Source organism: Engystomops pustulosus, chromosome 7 (genome assembly GCF_040894005.1).
Source record: "Engystomops pustulosus chromosome 7, aEngPut4.maternal, whole genome shotgun sequence".
Taxonomy (NCBI): Eukaryota; Metazoa; Chordata; class Amphibia; order Anura; family Leptodactylidae; genus Engystomops; species Engystomops pustulosus.
This window is the reverse complement of record NC_092417.1, coordinates 133,318,246-133,336,572: the sequence shown is the minus strand read 5'-3', so window position 1 is coordinate 133,336,572 and position 18,327 is coordinate 133,318,246. Positions and strand designations below refer to the sequence as shown.

The 18,327-nt window shown below is 43.4% G+C and overlaps 1 protein-coding gene across 1 annotated transcript in view; it reads right to left on the bottom strand.

Annotated features, from left to right (window-relative positions):
- Positions 1–18,327, bottom strand: part of LOC140068960 (protein-glutamine gamma-glutamyltransferase 5-like) — a 76,998-nt gene that overhangs the window by 22,772 nt on the left and 35,899 nt on the right. Inside the window, exons 12-13 of the mRNA XM_072114304.1 lie at positions 11,122–11,282; positions 807–940 (exon numbers count right to left, since the gene is read on the bottom strand). Of these exons, the coding sequence (XP_071970405.1) occupies positions 807–940; positions 11,122–11,282 (295 nt within the window). The remainder of the gene's footprint in view (positions 1–806; positions 941–11,121; positions 11,283–18,327) is intronic.

Genomic DNA, 18,327 nt, shown 5'->3' with positions numbered 1-18,327 from the left:
GCCTTGGTCCCCTTGAAAAATGCTCGAGTCTCCCATTGACTTCAATGGGGTTCGTTATTCGAGACGAGCACTCGAGCATCGGGAAAAGTTCGTCTCGAATAACGAGTACCCGAGCATTTTAGTGTTCGCTCATCTCTAGTCGCTTCCCCACTGAGGTCCGCCGTAGGTTCACCTTCTTCTTCCCGGTGTATGTGAGTGCTGATCTTGCAACATAATTTAATTTTTAAATTCCGCGGTTTGTTCGAATCAGTCGGGTTGTCCGGCAGCCACGCCCCCCGATTTGTGACGCATGAAAGCCGACGCCGATCCGCCACAATCCGATTGCGTGCGCCAAAAACTCGGGGCAATTCAGAGCAAAATGGAAAAATTCGGGAAACCTGACAGAAAAGCGTCCGACGGACCCTTAGAAAATGGGCCCCTATGTGTCTGTACCTGATGACAGAAGACCTTTATTGGGGGAATTACCTATGAGAGGGGTAATGCAGTGTAACTAGAATCTGCATAAATGTTTATGCTCTTATATGGAAAAACTTGTGGAATTGATATGTTTAGCTCCTGAGATTGAAGCCTTAGACATATATGGACATATATGGAGCATAGAGCATAGTTAAGGAGCATGCATACTGTTTGCCTGATTTTATGTGAATTCAAATATTAATTATTAATATGATATAAATTATTATGGCTATATTTTAATAGATAAAATAAAAACATGACATAGTCATGGATTCATTTGCAACATTGTGAATGCACCTTCTTTAATTATGTCTAATCATAGTTATATGTGTTAAAAAAATTCTACTTACTCTTTTTCGATTATTCCATGTACCAGTCCATTGCCTTCCATTATTAATCTACAGTTAGCTAGATTCTCAGTCAGTGGATTGGCAAGCCTAACTGTAACCTTGCTTGGGGCAAACAACAGTGCATTTCCTGGTATCTGTAAAGTGATTAAATGTTGTCAGAAAAATTATGTGAGGTAATATGATATAATTTTCTCTTATATTGTCGAGGGGTTCAGACTCAAGTATTTGGCCTAATTTGCCAATTTGCCAAATTGGTAATAAAAAAAATAAAAAGAGGGTGCTTTTTTTGGGTATGTTCGGGCTGGGTTCCTGTGGCACAGAGCTCCATAATATTGTATTCTTTTATACAGCATCAAATTAACCAAGTCAGGTTAAAACAAGATTAGGTTAGAGAGTAGAACATGCTGCAAGTTGCGGTATTATCATTAGTGAACATTGTCACTGGAAACCCTGTAAGAGTATAATCAGTCACAGAAGCAGATAAAATATTTACATCATTTGAAGCATCAGCATCTTTTGAGATGTCATTTGCACATCCAATTCATTATAGTCGCTAACACAATTTGATAAATGGATTGATAAGTAGATCCAAAAGTCAAGATTCACTAAAGAAAATTAATTGGATTAAGGAGAACGAGGATTAGACATACTTTAAATTTAAAGGAATAAATATGACATATTTCCATACAATAAGTAAAATATAATTTAAAGTCACAGGCAGGATTCCAGCCTACTGCTAAGTGAAGATGGGAAAAGTAACTTTTCAGATGGCAGAAAATGAAAAAACAAAAATGTACAGCAAAAAGGGCTTCATTGAAGAATGTATAAATATTATTATTTATTTAAGGGTTGTATGTTGTTTCATTCCTATCCCTCTGTGCTTCTAAGACGACTAGTGAACTGAAGAGCATGTGCAACTAATATATAGAAAAGTCTCTCTTAATAAATCTGTCCCTTAACATGATAAAGGGTAAATTTCCTGAAGTGGAAAAATATATGACCTGACTAACTCAACAACAAAAATAAATAAATAAATTCTACAGAAGCAATAAATGTGTGCCGTTTTAACCCCTTCACGACTGCCATACTTCTATATGTGTCCTTTTTGAAAATGCCCCATGCAGAAAGGAAGTCAAGGAGGAGAAATGCCTTGACAGTGACCAAATTCGAATGTCCATATCTCCTCTCCTGAACCCTTGCACGTAGAAACATAATAATTATTTCATTTAAAACAGAAGATTCCCCCCTTTAATATGATGTATTGGATGATGGCTTGTCTATGGATGCTTAACAAAACCAGAGATATCAACCCTTAAAGTTTCACTGCACCACAGGATGATGTAATCACTGGGTTGTGCCCAAAGGCAAAATAATTAATTGCTGCACCATCCCCCAGCTGCTGTGTATGAGTGATCCAGCTCAGGTTGATTAGTCATGTCTTGACTAACCTCCATGTCCAATGAAAAGCTCTGTGTGTAATGTGTTTATGTATGCAGCCAGCTTGACCCAGCTTTCCCAAGGTCCTGAATGTTATAATTGTTTTTTCAGCAAAACCACTCATTTCAGGAATTAACCAAGTTATGAGCCTGCATCAGTGTAGCCACAGCATTCTCAAGGTAAGTTTGCTTCATAATGCATCAAATCAAATGGTAGGTTTCCTTTAAAGAAACAGAGATGCATCCTCCGTATTCTCTTTTACTTTTTCATAATGAAGACTTCTTCTAGTTATGACCCAAGTCTACTGAGTTTTCTCCCAGGGGGAACAAGTATCCTCAATAGTAAACAAGTCATCTGGTTGCGGCTGGTTTCTGATGCTTGCAGAATGTCTGTGGAATTACTGCTGGGGTAAATCACGCAGCCATTACACTATAGCATGCAGAAGACTTTAACTTGATAATTTTATTTATGTCATTTTTAATAAGATTTTAAAGAATAAGAAGACAAATTATTTAAAATGTAAAATCCCTACTAAAATATGTTAAAAATATATATGCCATCAATTCTTCACCCTTCCCGAGGTTCAGCTTGTTCAGAGAGTGCATGTACTTATGCAAACTGTAAGCTCTGTCCTCCTGCTTTTATTTTTTAAAATTACACCAGATGTATGTTTTGTACAGTCCATGGTTTACAAGATATAGCCATTTGAAGTGTGAACCCTTCCTGATAAAAAGTTACAAAATATTTTTTTTAAAGTCGAACTAGTAAAGTGTTTTTAAGCCAATGTTTTTCAGATTTTTTGAATGCTTAGGGGAACTATGAGCTGAACTAATGCAAGCCAAAGTCCAACGACTACCCCGTTTGGCTCCAGTTTTCCAAAGGCCCCCTCTGCCGTCCTCTGTGTCTGTTACTGAGGCTAACACCCCAAGAGTGCTCTAGACGAAGACAGGAGAACCTCTGTATCTATTGTGCCAGCCCTGAACACATTCTCCAGACTTGCCCAGTTCGTCCTCAGTGTCCGGGAAATCACACACCTAGGATTCTTGGGAGAAGCATCCCTAGGTGAGAGAAAAGCTTCTCCATGCCTAAACATACTTGTTCTACTCAACTCCAGGACGGGAAGTCAGTATATAGCCTCTACCTTCCTTTACTCCACTCTGCCTTTACTTTGTGGATGCTGCCCTGATCTCCCAGCATAACCTTTCTGTGGTCCGTATTGAGAAGCTGCTGGTTAACTCTTCCATCAGTGGGAAGATCCTCAGCTATCTGATACTGCACCGAGCCCCTCTGCCTGCAAACCGAGGCATTACAGAAAGAGAAACTGTACTTCTATGTGCTTCCCCGTTCCACTTCCTCTGTATTATCGGGCCTTCCATGGTTGCAGCAACACGCACCTGTCCTCGGCTGGCAAACTGGGGAAGTTGTTTGCTGGGGTCCCAGGTGCCAGTCTCACTGCGTCATGCCTCTCCACCCAGTCTCCTCTGGTCATCCAAGCCCCTGGTGGGTCTTCCCGCTGCTTATATGGACTATGCCGATGTCTTCTCGCAAGCAGAGACCCTCCCTCCGCGTTGTCCCACTCTCCATGTTGGCCTGCATCAAGGAGAATTTACAGAAGGGATTTATCCGCAAGTCTTTTCCTGTCGGTGCTGGTTTCTTCTTTGTGGCCAATAAAGACGTGGTCTGAATAAAGTCATGGTGAAGAACCGGTATCCACTACCCCTTATCACTGAACTCTTTGACTGCCTCTATGGAGCCAAGATCTTCCCTAAATTGGACCTTCGGGGGACATATAATCTTATCTGTATCTTTCAGGGTGATGAGTGGAAGACAGCTTTTAACATTCGAGACGGGCACTTTGAGTATCTAGTCATGCCCTTTGGACTATGCAATGCGCCCGTGGTATTTCAAGAATTTGTCAGCAACATCTTTGGAGTCTTACTTTACAATTGTGTCTTTGTCTACTTGGACAATATCCTGGTGTTCTTTTCTGACCTAGCTTCTCATCAAGTCCACATGCGACAAGTTATCAGGTGCCTATGGGCTAATTGCCTATATGCCAAACTGGAGCAGTGCTAGTTCCACCAGAACAGTGTACTTTTCCTCGGATATATATCATCTCTGACAAGGGACTACAGATGGATTTTGCCAAGATGTCTGCAGTACTTCAGTGGTCTTGCCGAAGTAAGACTTTGTGCTATCCAAAGATTCCTGGGCTTTGCTAATTACAACCGGCAGTTCATTCCACATTTCTCCTCTCTTGTGTCTCCCGTTGTGGCACTGACAAATAAAAACGCCAATCCTATGCTGTGCTCTACGGTGGCTGAAGAAGCTTTCTCCAAGCTGAAGTCTGCCTTTGCCCCTGCTCTTGTTCTCACGGCCAGATACTGAAAAACTGTTCCTAGTCAAGGTTGATGCCTCCTCGGTTGGTGCTGGAGCCGTTCTTACCCATATAGGGCCCATAGGTCGACGTCAGATTCTTCTCTAAGACCTTTTCAGCCGCTGACAGGTATTACACTATTGGTGGCCATGACCAAACAAAGAATAGGACAGGCACTACCAATGTATACAGATAACAAATAAGTCCACGTATCCTAGGAGAGCATGTAACCAACAAAAGAACAAAAGAGAGGATGCGTATGATGGACTAAGGTAATATCAAAAAAACTTTATTAATACATAAACACAGTAACAACAAAACCACATAATAAAAACACTTAAAAAGTGCACCATGCAAGGTGTACTTAACCTCCCAGGACCAGTATGTCCTGGGCTCCCCAGCCCCAAGCCGACCAAGTCAAAACGACAAATGTGTGATGCAGGACAATGAGGGGAGTACTAAATACAGCTGAATAACATCAAATTGCAACAGGCAATATGTGCATACATAAAGTGACCAGTGCAAAAAATAAATGAACCCAACAGTCCTGTATATAGTAGCCTAAATGCCTGAAGTATACGGTACCTAATGTGGATCCATATGGTAAGGTGAGAGAGGCAGAAAGGCAAGGTCGGAGTGGGGAGGAGGAGAGAGGAGCGAACCCCACGCGTATCGTCACCTGCTCCGGTGACTTCCTCAGGGGTGTGTGGCTCAATACCGTCGTGGTCCTGTTTATATGGGGTCCCCCCGCCCATAGGAACAATCCCCGCCCCCACACAAAAAAAACCTATTACCTGCTAATTTGACAGCTGCAGATGGCATGTGGTGGAATGGATCACGCATATGCGGAAGTGATCTAGATCATGTGACCAGTCAGCTGCAGGAAGTGATCTAGATCATGTGACCAGTCAGCTGCAGGAAGTGATCTAGATCATGTGACCAGTCACATGATCGGAGTTTACTCAGATGAAAACAAAGACGGATAAATGCACCTGCGCTGAGAAATGGTGTCACTTGCATCGCCGATTCAAGATAAGTATATGATACAGTGAAGCAAGGATCATGTTTTTGCCACAAAGGACCAAGATGTGTATGAGATGTAATAATAGAGTACAGACCAATCACATAGTAAGCGTTTGTTCAAATGAACACAAATACGAATAATACCACCTATATTGCAGATTCTAAATATGTATAAAGAATGATGGTGTAATAACAGAGAACAGAGAAAGTCAGAGTCCTAAAATACAAAAAGTACTCTTTTTTACGGAAAGAATCGAAAGCGATCACCAGACACCGGTCACATGATCGGGGTCTACTCAGATGAGAACAAGGACTGGTAAATGCGCCTGCGCTGAGAAATGATATCACCTGCATCGCCGATTCTAGGTGAGTATACAGTGAAACAAGGATCATGTTTTCATAAAAAAAAAAAAATATATATATATAAATAAATAAATAATTAAAATAAAAAATAATTATTATAAATATATACAATAATGGAATATAGACCAATCACATGGTGAGAGTCGTGAGCGATGCATGATTACTGAGTGAGACATTATGACCAAATATTACACAAAAAAATTTTTTATATAGACAATGATCATAAACAATAACTATATTCCAACCAAGGGGTACGATGGCCAGTGCATCTGTAACCCTCTTTTTGGGTGATAGAGTCCCAACTCAGTGAAGTTGTGCAATAAACAGGTGATAATGGTACAGATCAAAGCCGTGCCAAACCTATGAACACCAGCAGTTTTATGAAGGTATGGTCTTATAATAGAAGGCCCAAGCAGTATTCCAACAGAGGGGTACGATGGCCAGTGCATCTGTAACCCTCCTTTTAGGCGGCGGAATATCGACTCAGTGAAGTTGTGCAATAAACAGGTGATTATGATATAAATCAAAGCCGTGCCAAATCCGTGTATACCGACAGTTTTATGAAAGTCTGATCCTATAATAGAAAACCCAAACAGTAGAAACGACAAGATATTATGGAATACAGAAGAGCGTGAGGAATGCCCAATGTTATGCAGCCAAGTGGCGAACTTGGGGAAAAAAAAAAAAATAAATAAATTAATTATATATACATGTCCATAATGAAGGTATCACAGCAGGTAATGTACGAGGATGTAATTATGTCTTAGAGCAGAAAAACAGGTAAGGTGTGGGAGGGGACTACCCCCACGGGCAGGAGGACCACCAAAAACAAAAAAGATACAGTAAAATAGGGTAACAACTCATGCAGACTAACACGTGGGCGCAGCCCAACGCTATCCAGGTCGGGGCTCGAAGGGGTCACCGCATGGTCACCATGGTAGGGCAAAAGGCGTCCAAGGGTAGACCCTCACGTACTGGTAGGTGATGTCCATGGTTAATGTATCCTGTAAACACTTCCGGAGGGAGAGGCTTGTGGCAAAACAAAGTTAACAGGAAAAGACAGACTTTGGGCATCGAGGTCCGAAGTGTATAGTTGTGTAGAATCACCTGGTCTGGTGGTCGAGGTATCTAAGGGTAAAACCTCACATCATGGTTGGTGATGACCATGATTAATGTATCCTGTAGAAGCTTCCAGGGAAAAAGGCTTGCGGCAAAACAAAGTCGGCAGAAGAGGACTCTAGACATCGAGGTCCCAGGTGTGCAGATGTAAAGGATCACTTGGTCTGGTGGGCAGACATCTGGCAGATCTTTGTGAGGGAAGGGGTGGTATCCTTAGGGTTTCCAACGTTGATAAATGTGTTGAGTACTAGAGGAATAGGGTGAAAAGAGCTTTTTTTTAAAATATTATAAAAATATAAATTTACATGAAGAGTACAGAACAAACAAGTGGTGTGAAGTGCACTGATGCAGAGAAAGGTCTTGCTGAGAACCCGGGACACCCAAGGCATGGGCAAGTGACCAAGAAAAATGTGCCAAAGGGAGGGTGGGTCGATAATCGATCCAGGATCCATTTAGAGGGGAAGTGAGGAAAAAGGAAGACCCCAAAAGAAAGTGGTGTGCGGTGCTCAGTAAGAGGTAAGTTGATACCTACCATGGAATACATACGTGGTAAGGCGGGACTTGCACATCTGCAGGTGTGTCTGTGCTGGTGGCTCCTTTAGGATGTGGAGAGGGAGGGCATGGTGCCCATATGGTGCCAGCTGCCATATATGTGCAGAATAACACATATTCCTGTGGGAAAATAAATAAAGCATAGAACACAAAAGTGCATAGTCATAGTATAATAACCCAAGTATAATTCCTGCAGCTGACTGGTCACATGATCTAGATCACTTCCGCATATGCGTGATCCATTCCACCACATGCCATCTGCAGCTGTCAAATTAGCAGGTAATAGGTTTTTTTTGTGTGGGGGCGGGGATTGTTCCTATGGGCGGGGGGACCCCATATAAACAGGACCACGACGGTATTGAGCCACACACCCCTGAGGAAGTCACCGGAGCAGGTGACGATACGGGTGGGGTTCGCTCCTCTCTCCTCCTCCCCACTCCGACCTTGCCTTTCTGCCTCTCTCACCTTACCATATGGATCCACATTAGGTACCGTATACTTCAGGCATTTAGGCTACTATATACAGGACTGTTGGGTTCATTTATTTTTTGCACTGGTCACTTTATGTATGCACATATTGCCTGTTGCAATTTGATGTTATTCAGCTGTATTTAGTACTCCCCTCATTGTCCTGCATCACACATTTGTCGTTTTGACTTGGTCGGCTTGGGGCTGGGGAGCCCAGGACATACTGGTCCTGGGAGGTTAAGTACACCTTGCATGGTGCACTTTTTAAGTGTTTTTATTATGTGGTTTTGTTGTTACTGTGTTTATGTATTAATAAAGTTTTTTTGATATTACCTTAGTCCATCATACGCATCCTCTCTTTTGTTCTTTTGTTGGTTACTATTGGTGGCCATAAAACTTGCCTTGGAAGAGTGGCGTTATCTTCTGGAGGGAGCTTGTCATCATCCAGTCAGTATCTATACTGATCACAAAAACCTCCTGTACCTTCAGACTGCTCTGCATCTGGACAAGCGACAGCCTCGTTGGTTCCTCTTGTTCGCCCACTTCAATTTCTTGATATATTTCTGTCCTGCAGAGAAGAATGTTAAGGCCGATGCCCTCTCTCTTGCCTAAGATGCCATTGGGGAAGATCCTACTCCTTGACATATAGCTCCACCAAAACGCCTTTTTCTCACTGCTCCTGTGGATCTGTGGCAGCTTCCTCCTGGCAAGATCTATGTCCGACCAGCTCTACGGAAGAGGATACTGACTTGGGGACATTGGTCTCATGTGGCTGGGCACCCTAGGGTGTAATGCTCTGTCGCCCTCATTTCTTGTTTCTACTGGTAGCCAGATCTGGTCATAGATATACAGGATTAGTGGGCTCCTGCACTTCCTGTGCCTAAAAAAAGCATCCCCTCTCAAACCAGTTGTTTTTTTCATGCCATTACCAATTCCTAGCTGCCCGTGGACTCACGTGGCTATTGACTATCACAAATCTTCCACCTTCCTAATACCATCATCTGGGTGGTAACCGACCTGTTCTCCAAGATGTCCCACTTTGTTCCTCTGCCAAGTTTGCACCATGCCTTGCCAGCCTGTTCTTCCTCCACATCTTCTGGCTTCATAGACTTCCTCAGCACATCATTTCTGACTGTGGGTTTCAGTTTGTTTTTTAAGTTCTGGTGATCCCTGTGTAGTCAACTTCAAGTGAAGCTGGATTTTTCCTCTGAGTACCATCCCCAGTCCAATCGACAAGTAGAGAGAGTTAACCAGACTAGGGCTGTAATCTCTGTAATGTTGTCTCTGCCCTTCAGGATGAATGGTTCACTCTGTTGCCATGGGCAGCATTTTCGTATAATCAACATCCTTGTCCACCTCTCGCTCTTAATGAGTGCTCTGATGATCCTGCCGTGAAAGAATTGGTCCGAGATCTCAGATCTATCTGGGAGCAAATACGTCAGTCTCTACTCCGGGCATCCACCCGCACCAAGACCCAGGCTGACAAGAAACGTAGGTCTCCTCCACTCTTCTCTCTGGGTGATAAAGTGTGGCTGTCTTCTAGATATGTCTGGCTGAAGATTCCCAGCTACAAACTTAGTCCGGGTTTCCTGGGTCCTTTTGAGGTGATAAAGCGCATCAACCCAGTGGCCTTCGTCTTCCTCCCAGCATGCGCATCCCATACTGCTTTCATGTCTCTCTTCTGAAGCCAGTCATCCTGAACCGCTTCTCCTGGCAAGTGCCTCCTCCTGCTCCTGAAGCTGACTCCACCAATGTCTTTGAGGTAAAGGAGGTCCTGGATATGAAGACGGTTAGGGGGTAGCAGTTCTTCCTTGTCATTCAGGAGAGATCATGGGAGCCTGAGGATAACACCCTGGTCCGTACTCTCCTTCAAAAGTTCCTTCTGACCAAGAAGAAGTGGAGGCTGAAAAGGGACCGGGGGTACTGTCATGGGTGCTCCTCTCTCGGGTCGCAGCCGCACCCGTGTGCCTCCCTGTACCCCCTTTGTTTGCCGCAGCCTTACTCACTTCTCCAGCACTGTCTCCCATGATCGGACGTGCGTCTCCACCTCCTTCGGCACACATGCGCCGGCTTCTTACAATTAAAACGGCCAGAGCGACACTAATTGATTCTGGCCATTCCAGGTTTTAATAAATGTCTCTCCTCTTCTTGGAAGCCCCTGGATCTTTGTGCTTCCGTGCCATTGAGAAAGCTGTGTCCACATACACTGCGTTTAGTCTGATTTCCCATTGTGACCCCGTTTCTGTTCCTGATCTCGCTTCTCCGCTGCCTACCCTTACCTTCTGCTCTGCCTCTGACGTTGAACCTGTGCTGTCTGTCTCGTCCTCCTGCCTGTCCCCGACCACAATTCTGCCTCATGTCACTGTAACTCGCATTGGCCGCCACTGCGGACAACCTGCTTTGCGACAGGCTCTAGTGAAAACTGGGTACCACATAGACTCAGCTCCCATGTGTTGGCTTACGTCAGCCTCTGCGGTGGGACAGTGGGTTCACCTCTGCGGTGAGTTTTTTTATCACCACATGGGGGACACATGCAGTTAAAACACACATGCAGAAATTACATATAAATATGTTTTACAATGAACAGTAATATTGCCCCAGACTATATATAACAACCGACATACTAGGGAATTAATTATTTTGGTCATTTTGAGTTAATTACAAAAATATAACATAAATATAATTTTAACACCCTGAAAAACTGAAAATGAAAAAACCCTCCCTTAACTTTTTTTATTTTTTTTAAAAACACAGCTAATATTTTTAAGCTATTACACAAAAAAGTATGTCCTTAAACCAGAAAATATGAATTCATTAGAAATGCTCCAGTAAGTAAAGCCTTTTAAGGCCTGGTCAGAAAGGTGTTAATGAATGTGGTACAGACAATTTTTTGGTTCAAATTATGACAGAATTGATAAATCTGCAAATTTTATTTACTGTACATAACATACACCAAATACTGTAAAATATTCTTACCAGAACCTGCATTTTAGGAGAATCTAATGTAATTTTTCTTTCAGCCAACAGCTTTTCCTTTGTGTCAGTCAGTTCTCCCACAGTAGAAACTTTTAATAGATTGCTCTCAGTAATATCTGCCCTGTATAGTGAATAGGGAATCACACATAGGACAGAGTGCTCTGTGAGGGGGAAATAAATGTTAAATAACATAATAATATAGGGTAAAAGAATGAAAAAAACTATATGCATCTTGCTCAGCCTGTAATTATCCATAATTTACAATATTAAGACACTCAAGGGTTTTTGCTTCTGATGTGCTGCCCTTCTTGAATAATACATTTTCCAGGATGGGACAAGGAAATTCAGAAAGAAATAGCAGGATATCCAATCCTCCTGCATCTAGTGATAACATTACATGACAAAGTGTCAACTAGAGATGGGGGAATCGATAAAACGAGGTGGAATTTGATATGAATTACACTAAAAATTTGATTAGTCACAAATCTGAAGGTTACACTGATTCATGGGAACAAAGTTTTTTTTACCCCTCTTTTTTTAGCTAAATGGGCGCGAGCACAACATGTTACATGGGGCAGAGAACTCTGGGAAGGAGAAAGGAACACCCACAATGACATCTGCAGACCTGTAAGCCAATCAGCAACCGGCAGGCTTATATGATGTCACACAGCCCTTAAAAAACAGGCAGCCATTTGCAATCTCGGCATTTCACACTGCATGTGCTGTCTGTAGCGTCTAGCTGCTTTTACTGTACTGTGCTGTAGTGATTTCTGCTCTTCTCCCCCTGCGTTTAGGGGGATCTGTATACCCCAAATAGCAGTTATTTTTTTGTCACTAAAGCGAATAGGAAGAAATATGCTTCATATCCACCCAGCTGCTGTAGTGATTTCTGGACCTCTCGCAGGGTGTGCGTTTTGGGTGATCTCTATACCCCAATTAGCAGTTCTTTTTTGTTACTGAAGCGAATAGAAAGAAATCTGTTTTATATCCACAGAGCTGCTGTAGTGATTTCCGGACCTCTCACAGGGTGTGCGTTTTGGGGGATCTCTATTCCCCAATTAGCAGTTCTTTTTTGTTACTAAAGAGAATAGGAAGAAATCAGTGTCAGATCCACACAGCTTCTGTAGTCATTTCTGCTGCTCTCCCAGGCTGTGCGTTTAGGGGGATCTGTATACCCCAAATAGCAGTTCTTTTTTGTTACTGAAGTGATTAGGAAGAAATTAGTTTCATATCCACATAGCTGTTGTAGTGATTTCTGGACTTCTCCCAAGGTGTCCATTTTGGGGCATCTGTATAACGCAAATTTCAATAGTTTTTTGTTGCTAAAGTTGCGAGCAAGAAATACTTGTCAAATCCATGTAGTTGATTAACCACTATGTCAGACAGAAAGGTTGCAGGTGGAGCAGGCAGAGGTCGCAGCACAGTAAGGGGACGTTGCAGCAGGGGTGATTCTGTGAGGCCAGAACTGCCGTTGTTATCCAATGTCAGTGTGTTGATCAACAACCCAAACGTTGTTGATTGGTTGACTAGGTCATCCAATTTCTCAAATATAACATCTGACAACCCCCAGCCAAGAGTCCATGGGTTCCTCAGATACAACAATTAGTTGGCATGGCCCAGGAGCAGGTCAGTGGCCCTCACCTGTCCTTAACCAGCCTCTGTCCTGTTCATTTCTCTCATCCAGAGATCTACTGGGCGGTCTGGGCTCAGCGCCACTATACAGCGAGGACGAAGGCTTTGAGGACAGTCAGCCACTGCTTGGCAGTGAAAAGGTGGGGCAGACATCTGTTGTTTCATGCAATAGGCAGGCTGTACGTACTGATACCATTGAGGAGAATAGCAGTGATAGGGAAATGCAAATTGACAATGATGTGGCCGAACGCACTTGGGAGCCGGGTGTAACTGGGTGATTCATCATCGTCGGATGAAGAGAGTGTCAGCTTGCGCGTCAGGCAGCGGAGCAGGCAGCAAGTCACTACTGTGGCCATGAGTTAGCAGGGTGGAAGCAGTGTGAGGACAGAGCCAAACGGCCATGAGGTACAAATGCTGATTTTCAGGTCCAAGTAAGCAGTGCCACAGGGGCTCAGCAAAGCGGCAGCGTTACTAGTTACTCAGTGCAGAGTGTTAGCAGTAAAATCACCATCTTGGCAGTTTTTTGTTAAGACACCAGAGGAGCTGAGTGTGTGTATATGTAGAATCTGCGGGCAGAAAGTGAAGCGTGGCCAGGGAGCTAACGTTGGCACCACGGCCCTGCGTCAACACATGCAGCGTCACCATCCAATGGCCTGGGAGAAACGGGTCTCAGATGTAGTCCATCCTGTCGATACAGCAACAGCAGCAGCACCTAGTGGCACACATGCCATTTCAGCCAGCCAAGGCTCCAGCACCTCAGCTGAAGGGAGCTGTTTGTTTTTGACAACATCTCCTGGTCCAGAAGATCCTGCTCCTCAAGAGGTGGACTAGTGATTCCTTTACTCTGAGGTCCTTTAATCTCAAGATGGAAGAGGTGGAACTCACCGATGTCTGACAGATAAAGAAAAATTTATGTTATGTGTTTGTTAGGTAGAAGACGAGGCAGATGACCCAGAAGCACCGTGGCAGTATACAGTGGAGATGGAGGCCGGGAGTCCCTCAGAGTCACTTGTGCATATGATGCAGCATGATGCTTTGCCTAACTAGTGACAGCCGAATAGTCAACATCCGGCTTTGGGATGACTTTTGGATCTCCACCCTCTTGGACCCTCGCTACGAGTCAAAAATTGGCGCCTTTTTTCCAGCTGCCAAGAGGAAGGAACAACTGGCATACTATAGAGATATTCTGTGCAGACAGTCGCTCCTCTGTCAGGTCTCGGTCATTGCTCACGTACTACTGCCATGGCTGCTGTGGGGAGATTTGGGGGTAGGAGCAATAGCAGCTCCATCAGCAGCAGCTTAAGTCTGGAGTCCTTAATGAGCAGCTTCCTTCATCCGTCTAGTGAGGAGGGTAGCCGCCACCAGCAGCAGCAGGACCTGGGGCAGACACTGCGCCAGCTGGTGGTGGCCTACTTGGACAGCACTATACCACCCCAGGTAGAGGAACCCCTGGACTACTGGGCAGCCGAACTTGATGTGTAGCCGCAACTTGCAGAGTTTGCATCAGAGAAGCTATCCTGCCTGGCCAGTAGTCTGGCATCAGAGCGGGTGTTCAGTGAGGCGTTCAGTGAGGACCATCGTTACCCCAAGGAGAACCCGCTTGTCCACCCATAATGTGGAGAGATTGGCCTTTGTCAAGCCAGGATTTCAACACACCAATGCCTTATGCATCAGATTAGATCAGCCATGACGCCTCCCCCAAACGTTGAGAAATGAGTCTTGATTCTAACTACCTGCCTCAGCCACTATTCTGATGCTGCCACCCGACTGATGCCACACAACTGCTGCCAGTTGCTCCATCTGCCTCCCACCATCTTTACCAGGGACTGGAATTGTCCGCCACCTCCACACTATATCATTGTGCCACTCTGTGTGCTCCTGCTGCTTCTGATGCCAGCTCCACACTATTGTGTCACTCTGTAGCCTACCATGTTGATGCCACCTCCAGAATTTGTTATTGTGCCACTCTCTGACCTCGTGCTGCTTCTTCCACTGCCTCCTCCACTCTCTAACATTGTGCCACATTGTGGCCCACCATGTTGCTGCCACCTCCCAAATTTTTTATTGTGCCACTCTCTGACCTCATGCTGCTTCTGCTGCCACTGCCGTCTCCACATTCTAACATTGTGCCACACTGTGGCCTACCATGTTGCTGCCACCTCCTGAATTTTTTTATTGTGCCCCTCTCTGACCTCATGCTGCTGCTGCTTCCACTGCCACCTCCACGCTCTAACATTGTGCCACACTGTGGCCTACCATGTTGCTGCCACCTAAAGAATTTGTCCTCGTGCCACTCTCTGACCTCATGCCGCTGCTGCTGCTGCCACAGCCACCTTTTTTGGCAAAGACATAATGGGGCCCATTAAATTACGCATCCCTTGTGCGATCCCTACGATTCACTAAGATTGTGCGCCCAATCTCTTGCTTGTATCGCTTCCCCGCTCAGGTCCGCCGGAGTTCACCGTCTTCCTCATGGTGCATTAAATTCAGTGCTCTGTCTGAATCGGTTGGATCGTCCGATGGCCCACCCTCCCGATTTGTGTCACATGAAAGCCAATATCCAATTGCGTGCGCCACAATCCCCTTTTAAATGCGATGCAAAACGGTAATCATCGGAATATCTAACGTTTGTGCCGTTAGCGGACCCTAAGTAAATGAGCCCCAATATTTTCTGGGAAATTGTAATGGATGATGGCATGTGGCGTCTCTAATCTTCAAATTTAAATTAAAAATTTCAACCTTGAATTCATTTCAAACTTCGAATTCATTTCAAACTTCAAATTCATTTCAAACTCAAATTCATTTCAAACTTCAAATTCATTTCAAACTTCAAATTCATTTCAAACTTCAGATTCATTTCAAACTTCAAATTCATTTCAAACTTCAAATTCATTTCAAACTTCAAATTCCTTGTGCCACTCTGTGGCCTACCATATTGCTGCCTGTTCCAGAATGTGTTATTGTGCCACTCTCTGACCTCATGTGCTGCTGCTGCTGCTGCCACTGCCGCCTTCAAGCTCTAACATTGTGCCACACTGTGGCCTACCATGTTACTGCCACCTAAAGAATTTGTCATCGTGCCACTCTCTGACCACATGCCGCTGCTGCCGCTGCCACCTTTGAAGTTATTTTTTTGGCAAAGACATAATATTTTCTGGGAAATTGCAATGTATGATGCATGTGGCGTCTCTAATTTTCAAATTTAAATTACAAATTTCAACTTAAAATTCATTTCTAACTTCAAATTCATTTCTAACTTCAAATTCATTGTGTCACTAACTGACCGCTGTCTCCCTGGAACACTCTGTGATTTCTATAATGCTGTTTTCACCCTCCACCATTCTATGACTTTGCCACTATGTTTGGTTTTCCCCTTCATTTCATCTGTCAGAAAGAATGAAAAGCTTCAGGATTGAAAGCCAAAAGCAGGAGTGTATGCAGAACACAGAGGACATGCACACCAGGACCCAAGCGGAGCCAGGAGCCTGGAGAGGTGAGTACAGGTGAGGAGAGCAGGGTAGCACAGCGGAGCATGGGTGCCCCCACAATCCGAGACATGGATCGCGGGGTCACCTGTGAAAGTCCTTTCAAGCTGGAACAGACGTTACCGTGTCAGGCTGCGTTCCAGCTTCACTTATTTGGTGAAGTTGGCTGCTGTAAGTGCCCATGGAATTGAAGAGCGAAGCATACTAAAGCACTCTGCAGCCAGGAAATACCTGTTTTTTAATGTGATTGGTCATGATTCGATTCGGGACAAATATTTTCACAAAAATTCAGCAAATCGGGTTGAATCTAATGTCAACAAATTCGCCCATCTCTAGTGTCAACATTCAGGATCTATACAGTTCTGTTCCTAGATGTTTAACCTTACAGTTTCTAACATTATAAAACTCTGCATAAAAAGCAAGTGTACCCTTGTAGAACAAAGTATTTATATAATGTTAAAAATAGAGATTTTTGAAAAAAAAAATATATAAAGTAAATAATAGTATACAGTGGGTTAGGAAAGTTTCATTGCTGCCAATTGGTAAAAAATTATTTTTTAGCTCATTAATGTACACTTTGCACCACATTTTAATAGGAAAAAAACAGAAATATAGATATTTTTGCTAATTTATTAAACAAGAAGAACTGAAATATCACAGGGTTATAAGTTTTCAGACCTTTTGCCGTGTCCAGGAGCTTAACTACAGTGGTAGCAGCCATAGCAGCCACTATGGGGTCCACAGTGTCAGGGGGCCCCATCATCCAACCTGACACAAAAGAATGGAGGATGTGCTGCATTTTATACATATTGGCCCATATTTACTAAAGGCTGTGCGCCAGTTTTCTGTCAGACTTTGCACATTCTTTTCAGTGCAAACTGCTTGCACACAAAATTCTGCACTGAAATGGACACTCTGGTGCAAAGTACAACAGAAATGTGTTGCATACCCCATATTAAAGTTGCACCACATATAAAGGGGTAAAAAATGTTGGGGCAGTGCAGAGGGCGCCACATTCATGAAGAACATGAGCCACAAATTATGAATCTGGCGCCCTCTGCACAGTACACAGGCAAACTGCACATAGTTTTTTAGTTGCACTCTTTCTGATAAATGCGCCCTATTATGCTGCACAATGTACAGCCTTATATGTATATAACATGCTGTATAACATGCATGTATGCTGTATATTTGTGTATCTGTGATGTGTATATGCTGTATGTATATGTGGTGTGTATAAAAAGGCAACATTTTGCCCTCTCTATGAAGGCATTATCAAGCTTGATAATGCCTTCATAGAGAGTACAAAACGTCACTTTTTTATCATGGTGAAATGAATAAATAATTTTTAAGGAGTGCAGCTTCACTACTGTATTTTACTGGTGAACTTTTAAAGTGTCTGGATGGGCTGTTCTTGAAGACTTGACCTATACAAGTTCTGCTCCAATTTTCTCTCTTTTTTTCTACGATTATTAAGGGTATATGAGAAAGAGAGTACAATAACAGATGATCAAACTTGGAGTTTAGAGAAAAAGGGGTGATCTAATCATAATGTAAAACTATTTGAATGAACATTACAGAGATCTTTCTAATAAAAATAATTTCCAAAGACAGATATACTGTAAGCATCAGTGAGACTTTTGGAACTTGATACCATGTGATGCTGTGATGGGTGATAGCTTGCACATGTTTATGAAGAGTCTGGATGCCTTTCTGACTTATTACTATTTTGGCAACCAAATTCAGTTTCAGGAAGTCATTTTTCACTACTATAGTCCAATTGAAATCAACCTTATTGATTTTAGCCATCTTTTCAGTCAACACTATGGGGAGTATAGGTTTATCCTGTGTTTCATTTTAACCCTATCTAATATACTATTGTGATAACAATGGCTACGGCCCATTTGAAGTCTTTGTTTCCATTGGCTTGTGACTTAAACTGTAAAGAAGAAGAGCCGCGAGGAGAAGAGGATGCTGGGGTGAGCGCCAGAGGTAAGTACTAAGTTTATTATCTTTAAAAAGGGCTCTGCTGCTGCTGCCAAACATTTAGGGGGACTCTGGTGCTGTATATTTATGGGGGGCTCTTCTG